A 19,654-nucleotide genomic window follows, 5' to 3' on the forward strand; every position below is an offset into this window, starting at 1 on the left:
ACATATCGTCTCTGGAAACCCCACAGCGCCCAGCACAGGGGTAAGCCCACTGCTGGCGCTCAAATAACCCTTCATGATCAACTGACTCTAGAATTCCTCTGTACACATCCTTTCTCACAGCTGGGCTTCTCCAGCTCCACTTTCCAGACTCTCCCCTGGGAGGAGCTGGTGTAATTTCAAGGATACGGTTAAGGGAGGAGGGGATAGTTCTTAGCTTGGAACGTAGCACCAGGAGTCTCTTCAAAAGCACTTAGTAATCCGAGATACCACTACACACCTATTAGAATGGCCAAAATCCAGGACACCAAATGCTGGCAAGGACGCGGAGCAGCAGGACCTTTCACTCATTAGTGGTGGGGATCCAAAATGATACAGCCACTTTGGAAGACAGTTTGGCAGTTTCATACAAAACTTCACCTACTTTCACCATACCATCAAGTAATCACCCTCCTTTTTATGCACTCAAAGGAGGTGAAAATTTATGTCCACACAAAAACCTGCACATGGATGTTTATACCAGCTTTATTCATAATTGCCCAAACTTGGAAGGAACCAAGATATCCTTCTGTAGGTGAACAGATAAACTGTGTTACATCCAGACAATGGAATATTATTCAAAATTAAGAAGAAATGAGCTATCAAACCATGAAAAGACAAGGAGGAAACTTACATGCATACTACTAAGTGAAAGAAGCCAATCTGAAAAGTCTACCTTGTATATGATTCCAACTATGACATTCTGGAACAGGCAGAACTATGGAGACAGTAAAAAAATCAGTGGTTGGGACTTCCCTGGTGGTGCAGTGGTTAAGAATCCACCTGCCAGCTCAGGGGACACGGGTTTGAGCTCTGGTCCGGGAAGATCCCACATGCCGCGGAGCAGCTAAGCCCGTGGGCCACAGCTACTAAGCCTGCGATCTACAGCCTGTGAGCCACAACTACTGAGCCTGTGCTCCGCAACAAGAGAAGCCACCGCAATGAGAAGCCTGCGCACCACAACGAAGAGTAGCCCCAGTGGTTGCCAGGGGTTGTGGTGGGGGCGGATAAACAGGCGAAGCACAGAGGATTTTTAGGGCAGAGAAAGTACTTTGTATGAAACTATAATGGTGGATACATGTCATTATGTATTTGTCCAAGTCCATAGAATATACAACACCAAGAATGCACCTTGGACTAATGTCAACCTTGGATTCTGGGTGATAATAATGTATCAGTGTAGGTTCATCAGTTGTAAGAAATGTACCACTCGGGGGTTCGGGGTGTTGATAATGGGGGAGGCTATATGTGTGTGGGGGGGCAGGGTGTTACGGGGAACCTCTATTACTTCCTCTCAATTTTGCTGTGAACCTGAAACTGCTCTAAAAAACAGTCTATTAATATATGTACATATTTTTTAAACCCTACTCAATAAATAAGGTTGCCAGAAATAAACACCTTGGGCCAACAACTCCCTACCATCATCTCCATTTGCATTTTCCAAGCTTCTGATGCCTGAGATGTCTATAACACAAGGTAGAGGGCTGGGAAACCCCAAGTGAAGTTGCAGTATCACTCAGAGATTTGTGTTTGAACTGCCATACAGAATTTAGCACACTTTGGGTGTTTCAATATGGTGATGCCAACCACTGGTACTGACGTGACAGCTCAGTGGTTAGTCCTCCCTCTGGGAGGAACTACCTTCTGAGTTACATTTTCTCCTTTCTGCTTTAGTGATAAGTCTGAAGTATCATACTGAGTGAGTATTATGAAATGGAAGTCGTCTGACCCAAACGATTTATCCACTTATTAACCATAGATTAATTGAGTCAGTAAGAGCCTAGATGTGCATTAAATTTTGTTTGAGTGTTAGAAATGTTCTAATCCTCAAATGCCAGGGGTTTGCAAAGAAAGAAAAATGCACCTGTTACTGAGTGAAAGAAAAGCTCTGTCCCTCCAGATGCCTGCCTGGGTCTAGCATAGTGGCTTGCTTTCCTTTCAGATAAATTGTCATTGAAGCAAAACCAAGATAGGAGAAATGTGAACCCCCTCTCTTTCAACACTACCCATTGTGTTCAAATCCATAAGAAAGTTAAACGGCCACCTTCCTCTTTAAGAAAATATGAAAGCTGTCGCTTTGAAATAGAATTCATTGCCCTCAGACTTTAAGCGCTATCTCTGTTCAGCTCCAACCGGATCTGCAGCCCCCTTCCAAAAAGAAAAAAAAAGAAAAAAATTCTTTCTTCTCAGTGGTGAAAATTACCCCACCTGGAATGCACTCTTCAAAAGGCTCACGAAGCCTGTTCATATGAATGAAGCTGCTTTCTCGAGGGCAGAAGCTGACTCTGCCCTCTCGGGGCGCTTAGCCAACCTGGGAAAAGGAAGTCGCCTCTGGGGGCAGGGTAGATGCTGAGGCCGCTGCACACGCTGACTGCCGGCTCCAAGATGCAGTATCTAGACTCCAAGGAGCTCCTGATGGATGAAGAGGATGATGTTTTTGGTGAAGGTAAACACGTCATTCTGGCAGGAGCCTTTCTGATCTACTTTGCTTAGCTTTGACACTGTTGGAAACTGTGGCCCGGCTTGGGTAAGGGACTTGAGGACTTTGAAAGCATCCTGGATGGGGTGGCACCCAAGAAGTACACTGCATAAACCCGGGACAAGGGAACTGAATGGTTCCTCCAAGTAAAATTTTTTTTTTTAAGTCATGACCAGAGGTTTAGTTTAAGGTAGAAAATAGTACTAAAATTTCCCCTTGTCCCTCTTCTGTGCTCTCTTGTCTAACACCTTAAGGAAATAAGTCTGTCTCTGTGCTCAGCACACAGCTGGACTGCAGGGCAGCAGCTGGACAGATGGGCTGGGGAATGTGCACCACGGTGCCACATTGCTTTGCTCTGCACTCCCCACCTCTCCTTCTTTTCTCTCTCTGCCTTTGGGTCTTGCCCTCTCCACTCTTCCGTGGACTTATTTGGCACCCCAACTCTCTCTCGGTTGCCTTTCCCTGTTCCTCTTCTTTCAGGCTGGGAGGCAGCAGCCATGCTAGCTTCTGACATCAACTGCACCACTTAGGTTTCCCCAGGTAGACCGGTGTTGTGGGATTTGACTGTAAGGGTTGCAATTTGAAATGGCTAATCTTGTAATCTACAGATGCCTTGTAATCAAATGCTGCCTATGAGGTTGGGCTGTAGGCAAGAGCTTTTCAAGAATTTGGAACTGTCTAAAGAAATGGTAATCTGGACTCGGGACCTCATAAACTCGTTGGTTTCCGCAAGAACCGTATCTGGTAGTTTTTTAAAAACTCTCATCAAGTGATTTTTTAAAGAAGCTCTAGTAAAATTTTTTGCAGTTATCCAGGTAGTACAAGTTCATTGAAGAAAAATGAAAGAGTATAGCATAATAAGAATCCCTTGTAATCTAGTCATCTAGGAGGTAACCATTACTGATGTCTGTCTTCACATTACTTTGTTGTAGCCTCAGAAGTATTTAAAACCATAATTTGGGTTTTTATCACAATTTCAACCAGCTTCAAGAATATCTCCCCCAGCTTCCTTGCTGTTTGGCATGTTCTCAAGCTGTTGCTCTACTTGGATGACAGGTAGAGCCACTCTGACTCAAAGTTTGATCTTAGGCTCCATTCCTCAGCTTTCACTTCTACTTAAAGATGTTTTCTCTGTGTATACATACTTAGTTATTCCCTTCAGGAATTAGAACATGTTTACAACTAGGAAGATAAGCCTAAATGGGACAATTTAGTAATCAACTACCCAACCTCCAAAATGTCAGGCCACATTTCTTTCCCCCAAAGGGATTTTTCTCTTCTACCAATGGCTACAGTGCTAAAGAGTGCCACCTATAGACGGATAGGTGAGCGGCCCCACTCAGGGAAAGAATTAAGACCTGCTTGATGAGTAAGATCTCTCTCTTGAGCATTCATGATTATCAATGTGATTATTTCAACCTCAACAGCACGGTGAAGAGTCAAGTTGGGAGTCAGACAAGATTCCGATTCAAATTCTCATTTTGCTTTTTATTACCTATATGATTTAAGCAAGGTAATTGCTAAACTAAACCTCTGTTTCTTCAGTGGTGAGATGGGACAATAATACCTATTGGGTTGTACAGAGTATCTTCATAATAGATTCATAACATTTGCGTTGTACTTCACAGGTGATATGCTTCGTACTTTCCAGACTGATTATCTCATTTAACTTAATCTCTAAAGATTAGAGAGAGAATCCTTGCAAGTCCAATATCCAGCGTATTTGTATTCAGCTTTCAGAGTCATGGATCATGTTTGCCTATTTATGTGAAAGCTTGTCTGGGTAGTTCCTTCATTTTAAGTAAGCTCCCTGCAGGGTAATAGTCAAGAGCTTCCTCTCCAGACTTGCACTGCCTGGGCTTTGCCACTTAATTCACTCTATGACTTTGAGCTGGTTACTTAATCTCTCTGTGTTTCAGTTGACTCACTTATAAATGGAGTACTAACTTCCTAGGATGGTATGTGGATTAAATATTGTTACAGGGAAGGTGCTTAGAATAGTGCCTCAAACACAGTAAGCACTCAATAAATACTAATTCTGACTATGTATTCGTAAAAATGGGTTCTTAGAATAGGTTAGAAAGCAATGTATAAAAGGAATTCTGCACAGAGTTTTTTCACATGTCTGGTTAACCTAGTATATTCAGAATAGGACTTATTACAGAAAATCAGTTTATAAACCACTTTTTAGATGTATGCCTGTGTGGAAACAGCACTGGACAAGTTGTCAGGAGCCTGGATTGTACCCCTGCACCTGCTGTTATGTAGATGTAGGATCTTGGGCAAGTCACTTAATCTTGCTGAGCCATATTTTTTACCTAAAAACAAGAGTGTTGATTACACATTCTCTCAGATCTCATTTGAAAAGCTCCAGCATTCTATTACTTCATCTTTTCTGCACAGTGGCATACATCTACCTAGAAGAGTTCAAGCTTGCTCTAGGTTTCCTCCATGCTTTTAGCTCACTTTAACATGCCTAAGAAAGCAGAAAGCTTTCCGTCCAGTGAGTTTCCTCTAACATAAAGGAAGGAAGATGCCTAGGAGCTTGTTACCAAGGCAACCATATTTCCTTGCAATGGACACATTTTTAAAGGACCCTTTCCCCTTAAAGAAAAACAAATTTAGCATTTAGGTCCATTTGGTTAAAAGTATATATAATCCATTTAGATTTATGGACCACATAAAGATCTGGGAAGAAACAACTGAGTCATGCTGACAATATGTTTTTTTAACTGCCTTTCTGAGATCCTGTTTGCTTCAGCTATTGTTTTCTGTGGTTAAAGAAAATGTTAAGGTGCAAGAAATTAAGAAGCATTGGTGTGTAACTTTGCTCTTGTTCTAGAGGAGCGTTGCATATGATTAGTGAGAGGGAGAGGGGGAGAGGGAGAGAGAGAAAAGCAGTCACCCACCTACCCACCAGAAACCCCAATATTTTATTCCTCTTTCTCTCCTTCCCTCCCCCACCCCCACCTCAGGTTGGCTTTCCAAATATCACTATGTATTTATTTATTTTTATATCACCATTCCATTTAGAAAATGGTTACTATCCAGTAGACTTTATTCCTTCTTGGGGGAATGATTGGTTTGATTACCAAGCTATTGAAAAACCAGTAATTGGAATTAGAGGGCTCCTTTCCCATTGTTGTTTCAAACTTATCAACTTAAAGGGCTTTCATCTGTTTTGTCACTGTGCGTTCTTGACAGCCAGTCTGGTGCATGTTAGTAGAAATAGCTGGATGGATAATAATAGTAATGATAACTCTAACAATTATGATGGCGATAATAATAATAGAAAAAAAGTGTCACGCACAGTGGAGACCCTTGGCCAGCTTTCAAGAACAGAACAGGATTCGTGTGTGGGAGGAAACAGTTCCCCAGGTGGTGGTCAGCCAGTAGGTTAGCAGTCAGAATTACTCCTTGGCACAAGTTAAAGTCTCAGTCCTTCTTTCCTTAGAACCACAAGCCCTCACTGCCTTTGTTTTCAGCAGTGCTCGGTAATCTGTGGTCAAGTGCAATGATTAGAATAATAAAACTCCACAAGTTCACGGTCATGTGTGCAAAGTATTTCTCAGGCTTATATAGTCCCTGGACACTTACATGCCTTTTAAAATCTTGCTTCTAGAAAGACCACAGGAAACTGCAAAGCTTTGCCAAAACTTCGAATGTTCTGGTACAAAGCCGCATAGCATAAGAATACTTCTGTCCTGGATTACAGTATCTAGGAAAGTTGTTTCAAACTTCCCGAAGGAGAAGAACTCTCCCAGATAGAGAGAAACTCAAAGGGAAGTCCACTCGACCATTAGCTGCCTGTCGCTCTTAAAGAGACTGACAGATGCTTTAAAAAAAATGCCACACACTTTCAAACCAAACCTCTCTCCTTTCTCCAAGCCAAGTAAGTTAGCATTTTTTCCCTTTCAATGGGATCTTCAGCTCAGAGAGAGCAAGAAAATTGCAAAAGTTTGAACAAAAAGAGAATTGTAAATATAGAATAGATGCCCACTTTGTCTTTCTGTGTAAACTGCTTATGAAGACAAGGTAGATTTTTTAAAATGGGTAAACAATTATACAACCTGTTGTAATCTGGCACGTTTTGATATTTACTGAATTACATTTGCCCTCCCCAAAATTAAAAGAAAGAAGGAAGAAGAGATTAAATTAAGATTATGTACAAAACCACTAAATCCTGAAAGTTCAGACTGGTTAAATCCATACCCTCTATGGAAAAAGTGTTGAGAAAGAGAACATAAAAGTGTATGTGCCTTGGCTAGAGAGAGTTGGACCTTTTTGTTTGATTATGCCACATTTTATAGCATGTAGGTATAATAATTGTTATTTAGCTATGTTAGCCCTTTCTCAAGAACATCCATATCTGGGGTTCTCAAGTGGACCCAAGTAATGGGATTGGAGAAGGAACAGGAAGAGGCTGCCTTAGTTTCCTGGGTTGAAAAAAGTTGGCCACTCTTTGCTTTTGCAATTTGCTGAGATTGCTTGGGTCAATTTCCATTCCTGGAATCCTGGATAAACATTTTGGTTGGAAGTCGTTTCCCTACTTTATTTGTCACAGGGTCTGGAGCAGACACAGACCTCCCCACAATATTTCATGCCTGTGTGACCTATGCCTTGGATTACTGCAAAACATTCTCTTCCCATAGATGTCTAGGAAGCTTGATTTGGCTGGTGCCAAAGAGATGGTGTCATTTCAGGGGCACAGACTAAAATAGCACATTGCACTAAAGCTATGCAGGCTGTCTTAGCCACCAGTCCACCCCCCTGATTGATGGCCCCCAGTGACCTCAGGGTGACTTATTTAGATCAGGCCAAAGCCAAAAAGGGGTCCAGTATCACAAAGAAAAAATTTTTTTTTTTTTTTTTTTTTTTTTTGTGGTACGCGGGCCTCTCACTGTTGTGGCCTCTCCCGTTGTGGAACGCAGGCTCTGGACACACAGGCTCAGCGGCCATGGCTCACGGGCCTAGCCGCTCTGCAGCATGTGGGATCTTCCCACACCGGGGTACGAACCCACGTCCCTTGCCGCGGCAGGTGGACTCTCAACCACTGCGCCACCAGGGAAGACCGCAAAGAAAGCATTTAAAATACTTATTTAGGGCTTCCCTGGTGGCGCAGTGGTTGAGAATCTGCCTGCCGATGCAGAGCACACGGGTTCGTGCCCCGGTCCGGGAAGATCCCACATGCCGCGGAGCGGGTGGGCCTGTGAGCCATGGCCGCTGAGCCTGCGCGTCCGGAGCCTGTGCTTCGCAACAGGAGAGGCCACAACAGTGAGAGGCCCGCATATCACACACAAAAAAATAAAATAAAATACTTATTTAATCTCTATAAGCAGCCAGTAAAGTGTTTTTAGGAGATAGCCTTGAGTATATCTTCCACAGGACTTGAGTTGAAAACTACAAGTACATGCATACCCATTGGTTGTGTGGGGGGAACAATAGTTAAAAAAAAAAAATGTGTAGTTGTTATGACAAAAGCAGTGGAATAAATTGGGAGTATTGCCCTTGCTCTTTGATGGGAGTTACTTCACTTACTGAAGTCAACCTATTTATTAAAGAAATGTGATGTATCCCGTTACCTATACCTCACATGTTTTACTGTGCTTAGCAAGTATAAGCTTATTCCACTTCTCATTTATTTTTGGATGGCTAAATTTTGTCTATTGATTGTTTACCAAACAGCTGTGATGTTTAATGAAAATGTTTGCAATTCAGTTGGTTTCAGGAGAGATTTTAAAGAAGGAAAAGGTATTAGTTGAGTCAAGTTGAAATGACTGTTTCAAGTACCAGAAGAAGGACAGAGAGGAAGAAAAAAAAATAGTGACTGGTCCTGTCAAGTAAAAATAGACAGAAGAAAATGAAACCACAATGCAGGGGCTGGTCGGATATTGAACATTCATGTAGTTCCTTGACAGTAAGTTCCAGGCTGGATTGGGGGCTGGTTTCTGGGGCGCCTGAAATGTGGATATGCCTGGCTGACTGGGAGGGTGATGATTCCATACCATGTGTACACTGCAGAGTGAAGAGATTTGTCAAGACTCTGAAGTGTTCGATCCTTGTTGATAGACAAACGAGGTCGTTTGAGCTGAAAAACCACTTCACTTTGTGCTGTGTAGACAGAGTGTATCTCATCACTCATCAAGAATTTCCCTTCAAGAAAAATGACAATTTACTTGATCACTTTTAGATATTTTTAAGAGAAAGATTTTGACATATACACAGGGATAACAATCAAAAGACAGGTATAATGGCCAGCTTCACTCCAGAAGGCAAGTCAATGATAATGTATATTATCGTCATTCTTTCACGTGTGGACTTTCCATATCTTATGCTTTTTCATGCCTCAACTTGCTTAACAGAGGCTTCAGGCAGACTTGAAGATCAATGATTGATACAAGTAAAACATTCTAGATGTTAAAATATAAAAGTGAGGAAAATGTGAAGTTTTGGCAGGGTGAGGTGTGTATTTTCCCAACTGAGGGAGAGAGAAAACACTGTGTCAAGTTTTGTAAAGATTGTCACTAATAGATAACCTAGTAAACAGAGCAAAGATCTCGAGGGTATGTCATCTCTGCTGTATTAGGAGGTTTAACCCTAGGAAATAATTATTTCTAAATAAAATAAAGAGAACTAAAAACAAGTTGCTGCCTTCTGGAAAGTGACGAGGTTATGGTGCCATCTTTTCACTGCAAATCTTTCCTTCTTAGTCTTTGGATCACTGGGAGTTAAAAGTTTAAATGTTTATACTGTACAACTCAAACAGCAACAGGGGGACACCGGCTGGTCTCTTCTCCCTTTCGACGTCATTCTAAACTGCCCATGCAGTGTAAGAAGTGATGAGCCGAGAAGCAGGGAGAAAATAACTTGACTTTCAGATCATAAATTGAGTCAACTGGTTGAGCAGTTGAAGATATTTTTTTTTTCTCTCTATGAACTGGCATTCAGGAAACTCTGAGAGGGAGTAAATATGAAAACATGTTCTATGGTGGGATTTTCCTTCCTATTTATAACAGCACAACGAACTGATAGAATGGCATTTGAAGAAAAGTGTGTAAAAGAATCAAATATGAAGATAGGATTTGTAGAAGGCGCTTTTAACCACCTTCAGATAAATTATTTGACTGAAATATTACGAAAAAATATTACGAAAAACCAACTTCTGGTTTATATGTTCAGGGTTACCAAGGATGTCTTTGAGGTGGGGCATGCCTCAGCCCACTATTTATCTCCATTAGCATCTTTAAAGACTAAAAAATCAATTAGAATTTAGAGTCCCAATATAAAGCATGATAAAAAGCTTTTTCAGAAAACATTGCTATTTTGAATGATTTGAACTCTATAATCTGAGTAAAACATCGTATGCTTACGCCGCAAACAGTTTCCAGTGGAGGACAGACCCCTTTTCTGGCCATATTTCTGTACTAAGTACTTGGCATCCAAAAATTCTAGAGCCACCCATGTGTGTAAATCTTTGATTTTTTTTTTTTTTTTTTTTTTTTTTTTTTTTTTTTACCATTCAGACTTCCAAACTGAGGGAAGATAGCATAGCTGAAAGAGCAAAATATAGGGACTCAAAAGACCTAATTCAAGTTACTAGTAGCTTGACTTTAGGCAAGTTACCTAACCCTTCAGAATCTTCGCTTTCCTTCTTCCACTTGGAGATGATGATAATTATGATGATGGTGATGTGATAAAGATGGTGGCCGTGGTGGTGGTCACCTTCCCCCCAAATTGCTTGAAGTTAAAGGAGATAATGTATGCGATAATGGAAAACCAGTAAGGACTTCCTACATAAATGTCAGTGATTTTTTAATTGTGATTTTCTCAGCTGTCCCAGTCTCCCAAGTCTATACAATTCTCCTCTTCTACTCTTGGCCTGTGATTAACAAAGACACAAGCTGATGAGAGCACAGCTATTGAGACTGCTTACTTCAAATGCTTTCCTGGGAATATAGAGGTGCGTCTGGCTCATGAATTGACAAGCCTGGCTGCTATCCGACCTCCACCATTTGACAAAGGCAGGACTCAGAATAACCCCTTCACTTGGCACAAAATAAATTTGTGATTTCTTACTTTTTTTTTTTGCTTCAATCAATCTGGTCCCCCTCTGAAAATCTGTTGAGTATTAAAGAGTGATATAAGCTATGGCAGTTTTCTTGTGGAGAGAGTCCCCTTTGCCTTGGTGAGGAATGCTGGAGGTGAGGAATCATATCTTTAACAGTATCTTTAACAATACACAGGCCCTTTCTCCTGGGTAAATATTTACTTGGGGTAAACACACCACAGTTACTGCCTCTGCATGCTGCTTTACAGAGTACTTTTTTTTTGGTTTTTTTGTGGTACGCGGGCCTCTCACTGTTGTGGCCTCTCCCGTTGCGGAGCACTGGCTCCGGACGCACAGGCTCAGCGGCCATGGCTCACGGGCCCAGCCGCTCCGCGGCATGTGGGATCTTCCCGGACCGGGGCACGAACCCGTGTCCCCTGCATCGGCAGGCGGATTCTCAACCACTGTGCCACCAGGGAAGCCCTACAGAGTACTTTTTAAAAAGTAATTTGATAAAGGCTGGGCTCTCTATATTTGTTAAACCATTTCTAATTTAAAGATAACACTTATTGAAACTTGAATTATACATATGTTAATGGCATTTTAGGACAGTAATTAAGATTTTAAACAAAGCCTCTACAACGCTTCCTCTACTGGTGTTTTGCTTTGTTTTCACTTCCATTGCTTTTTAAAATATTTTCAGTGGTAAAACCTCCTGGAGGAATCATGGTAATCTGTTTATGTATATTTGTGTGTAAATATATTAATGTGCACACGTGTTTACAGGAGGACAAACATTAATTCGGTTGTTTAATAATAATACTTCATGGGACAGACAGCAAGTTAATGGGATCTACCCGCTGTGAACAAATCACCAAATCTTTATGGAGCACCACTCAATAAAAGTTAGGACTAGGGCACATAACTGGTCAGGCTGGAAATGGTCCCAGCTGTAGGAGGGGAGACTGGGGAGGGTCAACCCAGGTCCCTCGCCACTCCTGGAAGGACAGCTGCTGCTGGGTCAGAAGCACCCTGACAACACATCTTGTCATTTACACCACGGACTAGAGTGCAGAGGACAGAAAACAGCCCTGCGTGTCTTCCTAACATTAATGATACACCCAAAAGACAGATGTTTGTGCCTTTATAAGCTACCAGGCAATATTGAAAACTGCACTTAGTGAGTCAGTAGCTCATTACCCACCTCTTGGCCTAGGCAGGAGATGGCAAAGCTGAAGGCCAGACCCAGCCCACTGCCTGTTTCTGTACCTCCTGCCGTAAATGGTTTTTACAAAAAGACGGACATTTGCAATCGATTTGATGATAGGGAACATTGACCTTGAACTTCAATTAAGCAAGATGTTATCCCAAAGGAAAAGAATTCCATTCTTCTCCTTAGTAGACTGGTGTTATTTAAAAACAGAAAAAGCTCAATTATTATTACATTTTGAATTTTGTCCATAAAAAATGTGAAAGTTTGTTTTCTCTCTTGTTATATGTAAGTATACAGTTTCCTCATTTTTTGCCTCTTGGCCCCAAGCCTAAAATATTTACTATCTGACTCTTTACAGAAGAAGCCTGCTGAGCCCTGGTTTAGGTCATCACGTTCCATCATCTTGCCTCTTAAGGTCATTGAGAGTTTCTTAACCATCTCTCCCACTAGCTCTTCCCCTTTTCATGTCTGGTGAGAGGGTCCTATCATTTTAAAATCCCCATTTAAGAGAAGATTTATCCCCTCTTGTTTTTTTTTTTTTTTTTTGCGGTATGTGGGCCTCTCACTGTTGTGGCCTCTCCCGTTGCGGAGCACAGGCTCCGGACACGCAGGCCTAGCGGCCATGGCTCACGGGCTTAGTTGCTCCGCGGCATGTGGGATCTTCCCAGACCAGGGCACGAACCCGTGTCTCCTGCATCGGCAGGCGGATTCTCAACCACTGCGCCACCAGGGAAGCCCCCCCTCTTGTTTTTATTTAAATATTATTTTTAAGAGAACACATGTCCCCATATTACATTGCTCTGTAACACCAACTGGTAGGATGATGAAAAATGAATAGTCCAAGACGAAACCAAAGACAGAACGCGCTGGGTGGGGGAGGGCAGAGAAGGCACACAGGAGGACTAAGGCCTGGTTCTCCCAGCCCACCGGTAAACGAGGTGACACACAGGAGGTGTCCAGGGTCCTTCCCACTTACTCCTCTGCGTGACTTCAAGGCAATCTCCTCCTCATTTGACTCTTTGGGTTCTTCGTCCCCGAGATCTGAAACCCTTGGACCTCCTTGCAAGAGATGACTGATGTACGATCATGACTCAAGGCCGTCTTCTCGGCTTTTCCACACACACACACACCACTCCAAGTCTCCCAATTCATCAAAAAGTGACAGTGCCAACCTTGGGGGCATCTTTCAAAGACACCACAAGTTGGAAATATATCCCCTTTACGCTATAGGAGATTACAAGGCATTAGCAGAGCTTTGATCATCCCCAAAACGGTGCTGGCTCTTGCCCACTGCCCTCTGTCTGTAGGGCAGACCCATGGATGTCCGCTCAGCCTGCATGTTAATTCAAGGACAAGGAAGCCGTTTCAAAACAGTCACGAAGGAAAGAGCGAAAAGCACCACCACACACGCCCTCGCTCGTTCAGTGGGGGCCACCCGGCTCCTGGTTGCTAAGCATTGGAAGGAGCTGGAATGTTTAGCACTATTAGGCATCTCTGAGCAGTTCTAACTTGCTGGAGGGGAAAAATATCTTACTATAAAAAGAGTTCAGGAGCCATTGTACACTGTCGGTGAGACTATAAAATGGTGCAGCCGCTATGGAAAACAGGTGCAGTTCCTCAAACACTTAAAAGTTAAAATTAATTCTTTAACATATGATCTAGCAATCCCACTTCTGGGCATATATACAGAAGAACTGAAAGCAAGGTCTTGAAGAGATATTTGTACATATGTTCACAGCAGCAGTATTCACAATAGTCGAAAGGTAGAGACAACACAAGTGTCCATCAGCAGAAGAATGGGTCAACAAAATATGGTCTATACACGCAATGGAATATTATTCAGCCCTAAAAAGGAAGGAAATTCGGACACATGGTATAACATGGATGAACCCTGGGGATATTAAGCCAGGTGAAATAAGCCAGACACATCACTGTATGATTTCATGTGTCTGAGGTGTGTAGAGAGTGAAATTCATAGAGACAGAAAATGTCAGGGTGACCGCCAGGCGGTAGGCAGAGGGGGAAATGGGGAGTTGTTGTTTAATGGGTCTAGCTTCAGTTTTCAGTGTTACAAGATGAAAAGTGTCCTGGAGACTGGTTGCATAACAGTGTGAATGTACTTAATGCTACTAAACTGTAGACTTAAAAATGATTAAGGTGGTAAATCTTACATGTATTATACCTACATACATATATAACATACATATTTCCACATTTAAAAAAAAAAGAGTTAGGAATGGGTACACCAAAAAACAAAACAAAACAAAACAAAACAAAACAGGAAAGAACCAGGCAGTTCCTGAAAGTCTGCAAAAAAAGTTGCTTTTTCTTGAGCCATGTAAACTTAACAACAGGGAACTGAATACCCAGGTGAGATAGAAATGGTCCCAGGGAGCTGATTCTGCCCAGGGCTGGGCATATCTGACAGTCTTAGAAAGACTGTTTTCTCCATAGCAGGATCTGTAAGAATGAGGTCTGGGAATTTTTTCTACCAAGGTCTGCCTAGCTGGGAATCAGTTTTAGAATCTCTGCATAAATATTTTGGGATTAGCACTTACCGAGGCTTCTCTAGAAAGGAGTAGCATAGTTAGCAGATGCAGCCCCTCAGGAGCTTATGAACTATATAGGGATAGAAGATGTATTTTTTTCATTCATTCAAGACTATCTGTTGATAGTCTACCATGTGCTGGATTCAGCTCTATTCGGCTCCAGAGGCTTGAAGGGACCGCAGGGCCGACTTGGATATCAGGAGGAGAATGTTCCAGGGACAATCGGGAGGCCAGTGTGGCTGCAGCACAATGCGAGCCCGGCCAAGAGCAGTAGAAGCTGCAATCCTAGAGGTTTCTGTTAGGAGGGAGGGGATCCAGCCCTTACAGGCCTTACAGGCCATTGTAAGCGTTTGGGGTTTGCTCTATGGGAGATGGGGAGCCATTGGTGAATGCTGAGCAGAGTCACAATCGGATTTGCCTTTCAAAAGGATCATTCTGACTACTGTCTGGAAAATTTAAATGGGGGCATAAAGGGCAAAAGCAGCGAAGCCAGTTAGAAGAGGATGGCAGCCATCCAGGAGAGAATTGGTGGGGAACTTAGCAGGCCTGGTACCGATTGAATTCTGGAGGTAAGGAGGGAAATGTTACCAAGGATGTCTCCAAGACTCTGGCCCAAGCATCTGGAAGGATGCTGCTGCTCTTTACTGAGATGAGGGAGGCTGCTGGAGAAGCAGGCTTGCAGTGAGGTAGTATGGCCACGATGGGAAAGCAGGAGTCCACTTAGGGATAGTTTAGATACAAATAGTGGATGACTTCATGAAGTCCCACTCCAAGTACCCAGAATAGTGGGCACTAGGAAATATCTGTTGCGATGTTGAAGATAAAGCAGCACATGCATAAATGAGAATTATTCATAGATTTATCTCTAGCTTATGGGGATTGGGCTATATAACCTATGTGGGCTGTTCCATAAAACCAGGAGTTGGAGAATGCAATACAAACTGTGCATAATCACTTAAAGGAAATTAAAGGAAAGATCAGGGGAAGGGGTGGATCATCTGGGCAGGCTTCTTTTTTTAAAAAATTTATTTATTTTATTTATATTTATTTTTGGCTGTGTTGGGTCTTCGTTGCTGCGCACGGGCTTTCTCTGGCTGTGGCGAGCGGGGGCTACTCTTTGTTGCGGTGCGCAGGCTTCTCGTTGTGGTGGAGCACGGCTTCAGCAGTTGTGGCTCACAGGCTCTAGAGCACAGGCTTTGTAGTTGTGGCGCACGGGCTTAGTTGCTCCGCGGCATGTGGGATCTTCCCAAACCAGGGCTCAAACCGTGGTCCCTGCATTGGCTGGCGGATTCTTAACCACTGAGCCACCAGGGAAGCCCTGGGCAGCCTTCTTGAAGATGAATATATGAAGGAGAGTGCTTAACACCCTTGGGAGCACTGTTCTGATATATAGAATAATTGTGGAAATGCTTCCATGAACTTTCCATCTTCACGTGGCCTCTCTGCTTTTGGTGCTATGCTCACCACGTTGAAATGCTTGCATCTCAGGCAGGAATAAAGAAGTAGACACAGAGAATGGACTTGATGACATGGGGTGGGAGGTCAAAGCTGGGGCGAAGTGATAGTAACATCAGTATATATATACTACCAAATGTAAAACAGTTGGCTGGTGGGAAGCAGCAGCATAGCACAGGGAGATCAGCTCGGTGCTTTGTGAGGACCTAAGGGGTGGGATAGGGAGGGGATATGGGGATATATGTATGCACATGGCTGATTCACTTTGTTGTGCAACAGAAACTAACACGGTATTGTGAAGCAATTATATTCCAATAAAGTTCTATTAAAACAAAAATGCTGGGCTTCCCTGGTGGCGCAGTGGTTGAGAATCCGCCTGCCGATGCAGGGGACGCGGGTTCGTGCCCCGGTCCGGGAAGATCCCACATGCCGCGGAGCGACTTAGGCCCGTGAGCCATGGCCGCTGAGCCTGCGCCTCCAGAGCCTGTGCTCCGCGACGGGGGAGGCCACAACAGTGAGAGGCCCGCGTACCATAAAAAAAAAAAAAAAAAAAAAAAAAAAAAATGCTTGCATCTCTTGCCCTTTTGCTCCAAGGCTGTACATCCATAGCATCTCAGCTGAAAGAGACCTCTTTAGAGGTTTTTATTCTTATTCTCCTAATAGAAGGCAGGCAAGGGGTCAATCCCATTGCTAAACTCCCTGCCTTTTTTCCCTTCCCCGAGGAGATGTATCAGCCTCCCTCAGTCACGTATCCATTTAACAGTCAAGAGCTAGCAATCAGCACATTTGCTTGTATTTTAACTCAAATCCCATGAACTATGTCTTCAGTCACCTTACTTAACTCTAATCCTAGGGGAAAATTGTTCTTCCTCCTGTAAGATAGTCTTTCGTATCCTCGAAAACCATTAAAGGAACATATTAACACGCCAGTAATTCTCCAGACCTTACAATAGCCAGTCAAATATTTGTATTCCACCAGGCACTTGAGTTGAATAGTATATCTATGCCAACAAGAGGGCAAGTATATCCTGAGTGCCGAAGAGGCCCAAATGTCTGTGAATTAGGATCTGAAATGCAGGGGCACACGCCCCACAGCTGTTGAACTTGAATTCCTCTTTGACTGCGGCACCCGGGGCTGAGAGGCACTTCTCAGAGAGAAGTGTGCCCCTGTGTGCGTTCATTCTTCTAAAACCTGCCCTTGCCCAGTTCTTACATCCTCATTCTGACCCGGCTGCCGTCTTGGGCGCAGAGAACAAACGAGAGCAGGTGTTCAGATTTATCTTCCTCAAGCAGCCCCTTGAGGCTCGTTGAGGACGGGTCATTGAAGGAAGAGGCTGATATGTAGCCTTCCAGCCCACAACTCTCGTGCCTGCCAGCAGACAGCTGTTCCAGATGCTTCCTGCTACTGCTCATGAAAACATAACTGCGATTCAATGAAAGATATTTAATAGGGGATTGCTTGGAGCAGCCCCTTACCTTGGAGATTGGCTGAAACCAAAGCACTTGGATCTGTTGCCATCCCTGTGAAATTTTCACCTCCCAGCAGCCTTAGGGCGAATGACCTATTTCAAATGTGACAGCTGATTACACTTGGGAGGCGTGAATAATTTAATAGGTGTGAGAGCTCTGTCAATGCTGTGATATCACAGCAGCCTTGCCTGCCTGGCTAATTATGGAGGGTAACAGCGCCCTGTCCTGTTGTCACGGCTCCTATCCGAAGCTGCCAGGGACGTGGATTGTGTGTGTGAGCAGAGAATGAAAGAGGGGAAGTGGGGCCAGGTCTCGTCCCTGCTACCAAAGAAGGCTTTGTGGGTTGAGCAAGCCTGGCTGCAGGAGTCAGATTTCCACTTTCACCTCTGCAAAGTGAAACTGTGCGGGGCCCACGGGGATGGAGCTTTGTATCCAGTATCCCGATTGTGCATAAAATGTATGTTAGTAAGGGGAGGCACCGGACGCTGAAGCTAGCAGGGATAGCTAATGGTTTCCAGGCCTCACAGAGGCGGCCCTGGCCTTTGAAACATGCAGCTGAGCTCAAGGCCCAGGAGCAGGAATATGAAAGCAGCTGTAGAGAAGAGCAAACAGCCAGGAGGAACCTCTGTCTTGGCTTCAGAATCTTTCCCTTGTGTTCTAAGGTACCTTGATACTCCCTCCAGCTCTCTCTAACTTTGCTTGAATGGTAGTGACAGCCATTTAACCTCAGAGACCTGTTTCCAATGTGAATTGGACTCCAGAATAATGTCCATGAAGATGGTGAAGATTAACAACCAGTGACAAAGTTTTAAGTAAAATGGCTTCTGGGCCCGTAATTCCTCCTAAAGTTAATGATCTCAATTTCGTGAGTTAGGGAGGGACCAAACTTTGAAAAGATTTGTGCATCGTTGGGAGGCAGTAAGGAGGAAAGGAATTGAATGAGATTAACAACAGATCTTGCCTAAAATTGAAAGAGAAATGAAAATAATTAAAGGCGTTACTTTAGAAATATTTTAAAAATATGAATGACTGGATAAAAACAGATTTAATTTTTTTTTTTTCAATAATCAGTACCCTATTGTTAATGTGTATCAGTCAGGGCAATGTCAGGAAACTGATAGCTCCCATTAGAATAATTCCAAGAAGGTTTATTTACAAAGAGATGACTTACAGAGGTGTGGGTGGATTGTGGGGGAACCAGAGGGCAGAGAGAGGCCAACACCACCTGGCTCCAAAGGATGGGAGAGGAAGAGGTTGCTGGAATCTGCAAGGAGAAAGAGATGTGTAGAGAGGGCTGCCTTGAGGGGGTGGGGGGTAGAGCAGTTGTCTTTTATGAAGGGGCGCAGCCGGCCCAATGTGACCTCAGAGGGAGGAGCCAGGTAATTAATATCCTCACCTCACTCCGTTACCTTTTTCCGCTCTCCTGTTGGGGCTCCCCACTGGCCAAACCCTACTGGACATCACAGGGTAGTCGTTGATGTGGTCCCTACCTGGGGACCGCCAGGGCGGGAAGCAGGAGAGAGAAAGGTGGAGAATGGACAGGAAGGGGCCACGTGGGACAACCTGCAAGCCACGGACTGCAGGGGGCCCGGGGACACAATATAAATAAATCACCTTGGAGAACCTTACAGACAAATCTCTTCTTTTATGTTTCCCCTACTAATGAGAGAAAAGGTAAGGGAGTCATTATGAGGGAAAAGTCCATTTTAGAACCTTAAGAAGAGTCTACATGTCAAGTACCTAGCACTGTGTTTACACGTGCATAGTGATAGCTTCCAGTCACTTCTACATTCATTCTGCATTATTCTGTACTTCTTTTAATATCTTTGTGCAATAATATTTGTTAAATTAGATTTTATACTCTTTACCTTCGGCCTTACTGGGTTCAGAGCTATAGGAATTTATAAAGTTAATATTCTACCAAAATGTTTGTCAGTCTAGAGCAGAGGTTCTCAAAATATAGTCTGAGAAGCCATCAAGTTTCCCAAGACTCTTTCAGGGGGTCCCCAAGGTCCTCAACAATTTTTAAAAATATAAGAGGGTTTAATCTAGATTATGTTATATGTATAAATGTGGGTGTTTTTTTAATTGAAGTACAGTCGATATACAATATTATATGTTACAGGTGTACAATATAATGGTTCACAATTTTAAGGTTATATTCCATTTATAGTTATTAAAAATAGTTGCTATATTCCCCATATTATATCCTTGTAGCTTATTTTATACCTAATAGTTTGTACCTTTTAACCCCCTTTCCCTATAATGTCCCTCCCCTTACCCTCCCCACTGGTAACCACTAGTTTGTTTTCTATATTTGTGAGTCTGCTTCTTTTTGTTATATTCACTAGTTTGTTGTGTTTTTTTTAGATTCCACACATAAGTGATATCATGCAGTATTTGTC

The 19,654-nt window shown here is 43.1% G+C and overlaps 1 protein-coding gene across 4 annotated transcripts in view; it reads left to right on the top strand.

Moving 5' to 3' along the window:
• Positions 1-19,654, top strand: part of RIPOR2 (RHO family interacting cell polarization regulator 2) — a 215,122-nt gene that overhangs the window by 99,627 nt on the left and 95,841 nt on the right. For 2 of the 4 annotated variants that reach the window (XM_067006652.1, XM_067006656.1), the window contains exon 1: positions 2,332-2,482. The exons of the other annotated variants lie outside the window; for them this stretch is intronic. In XM_067006652.1, the coding sequence (XP_066862753.1) occupies positions 2,383-2,482 (100 nt within the window). In that variant the 5' untranslated portion in view covers positions 2,332-2,382. Of the gene's footprint in view, positions 1-2,331; positions 2,483-19,654 lie in introns of those variants that run through there. 4 annotated transcript variants of the gene reach the window in all.

Source organism: Kogia breviceps, chromosome 10 (genome assembly GCF_026419965.1).
Source record: "Kogia breviceps isolate mKogBre1 chromosome 10, mKogBre1 haplotype 1, whole genome shotgun sequence".
In the NCBI taxonomy this organism is placed as follows: domain Eukaryota; kingdom Metazoa; phylum Chordata; class Mammalia; order Artiodactyla; family Physeteridae; genus Kogia; species Kogia breviceps.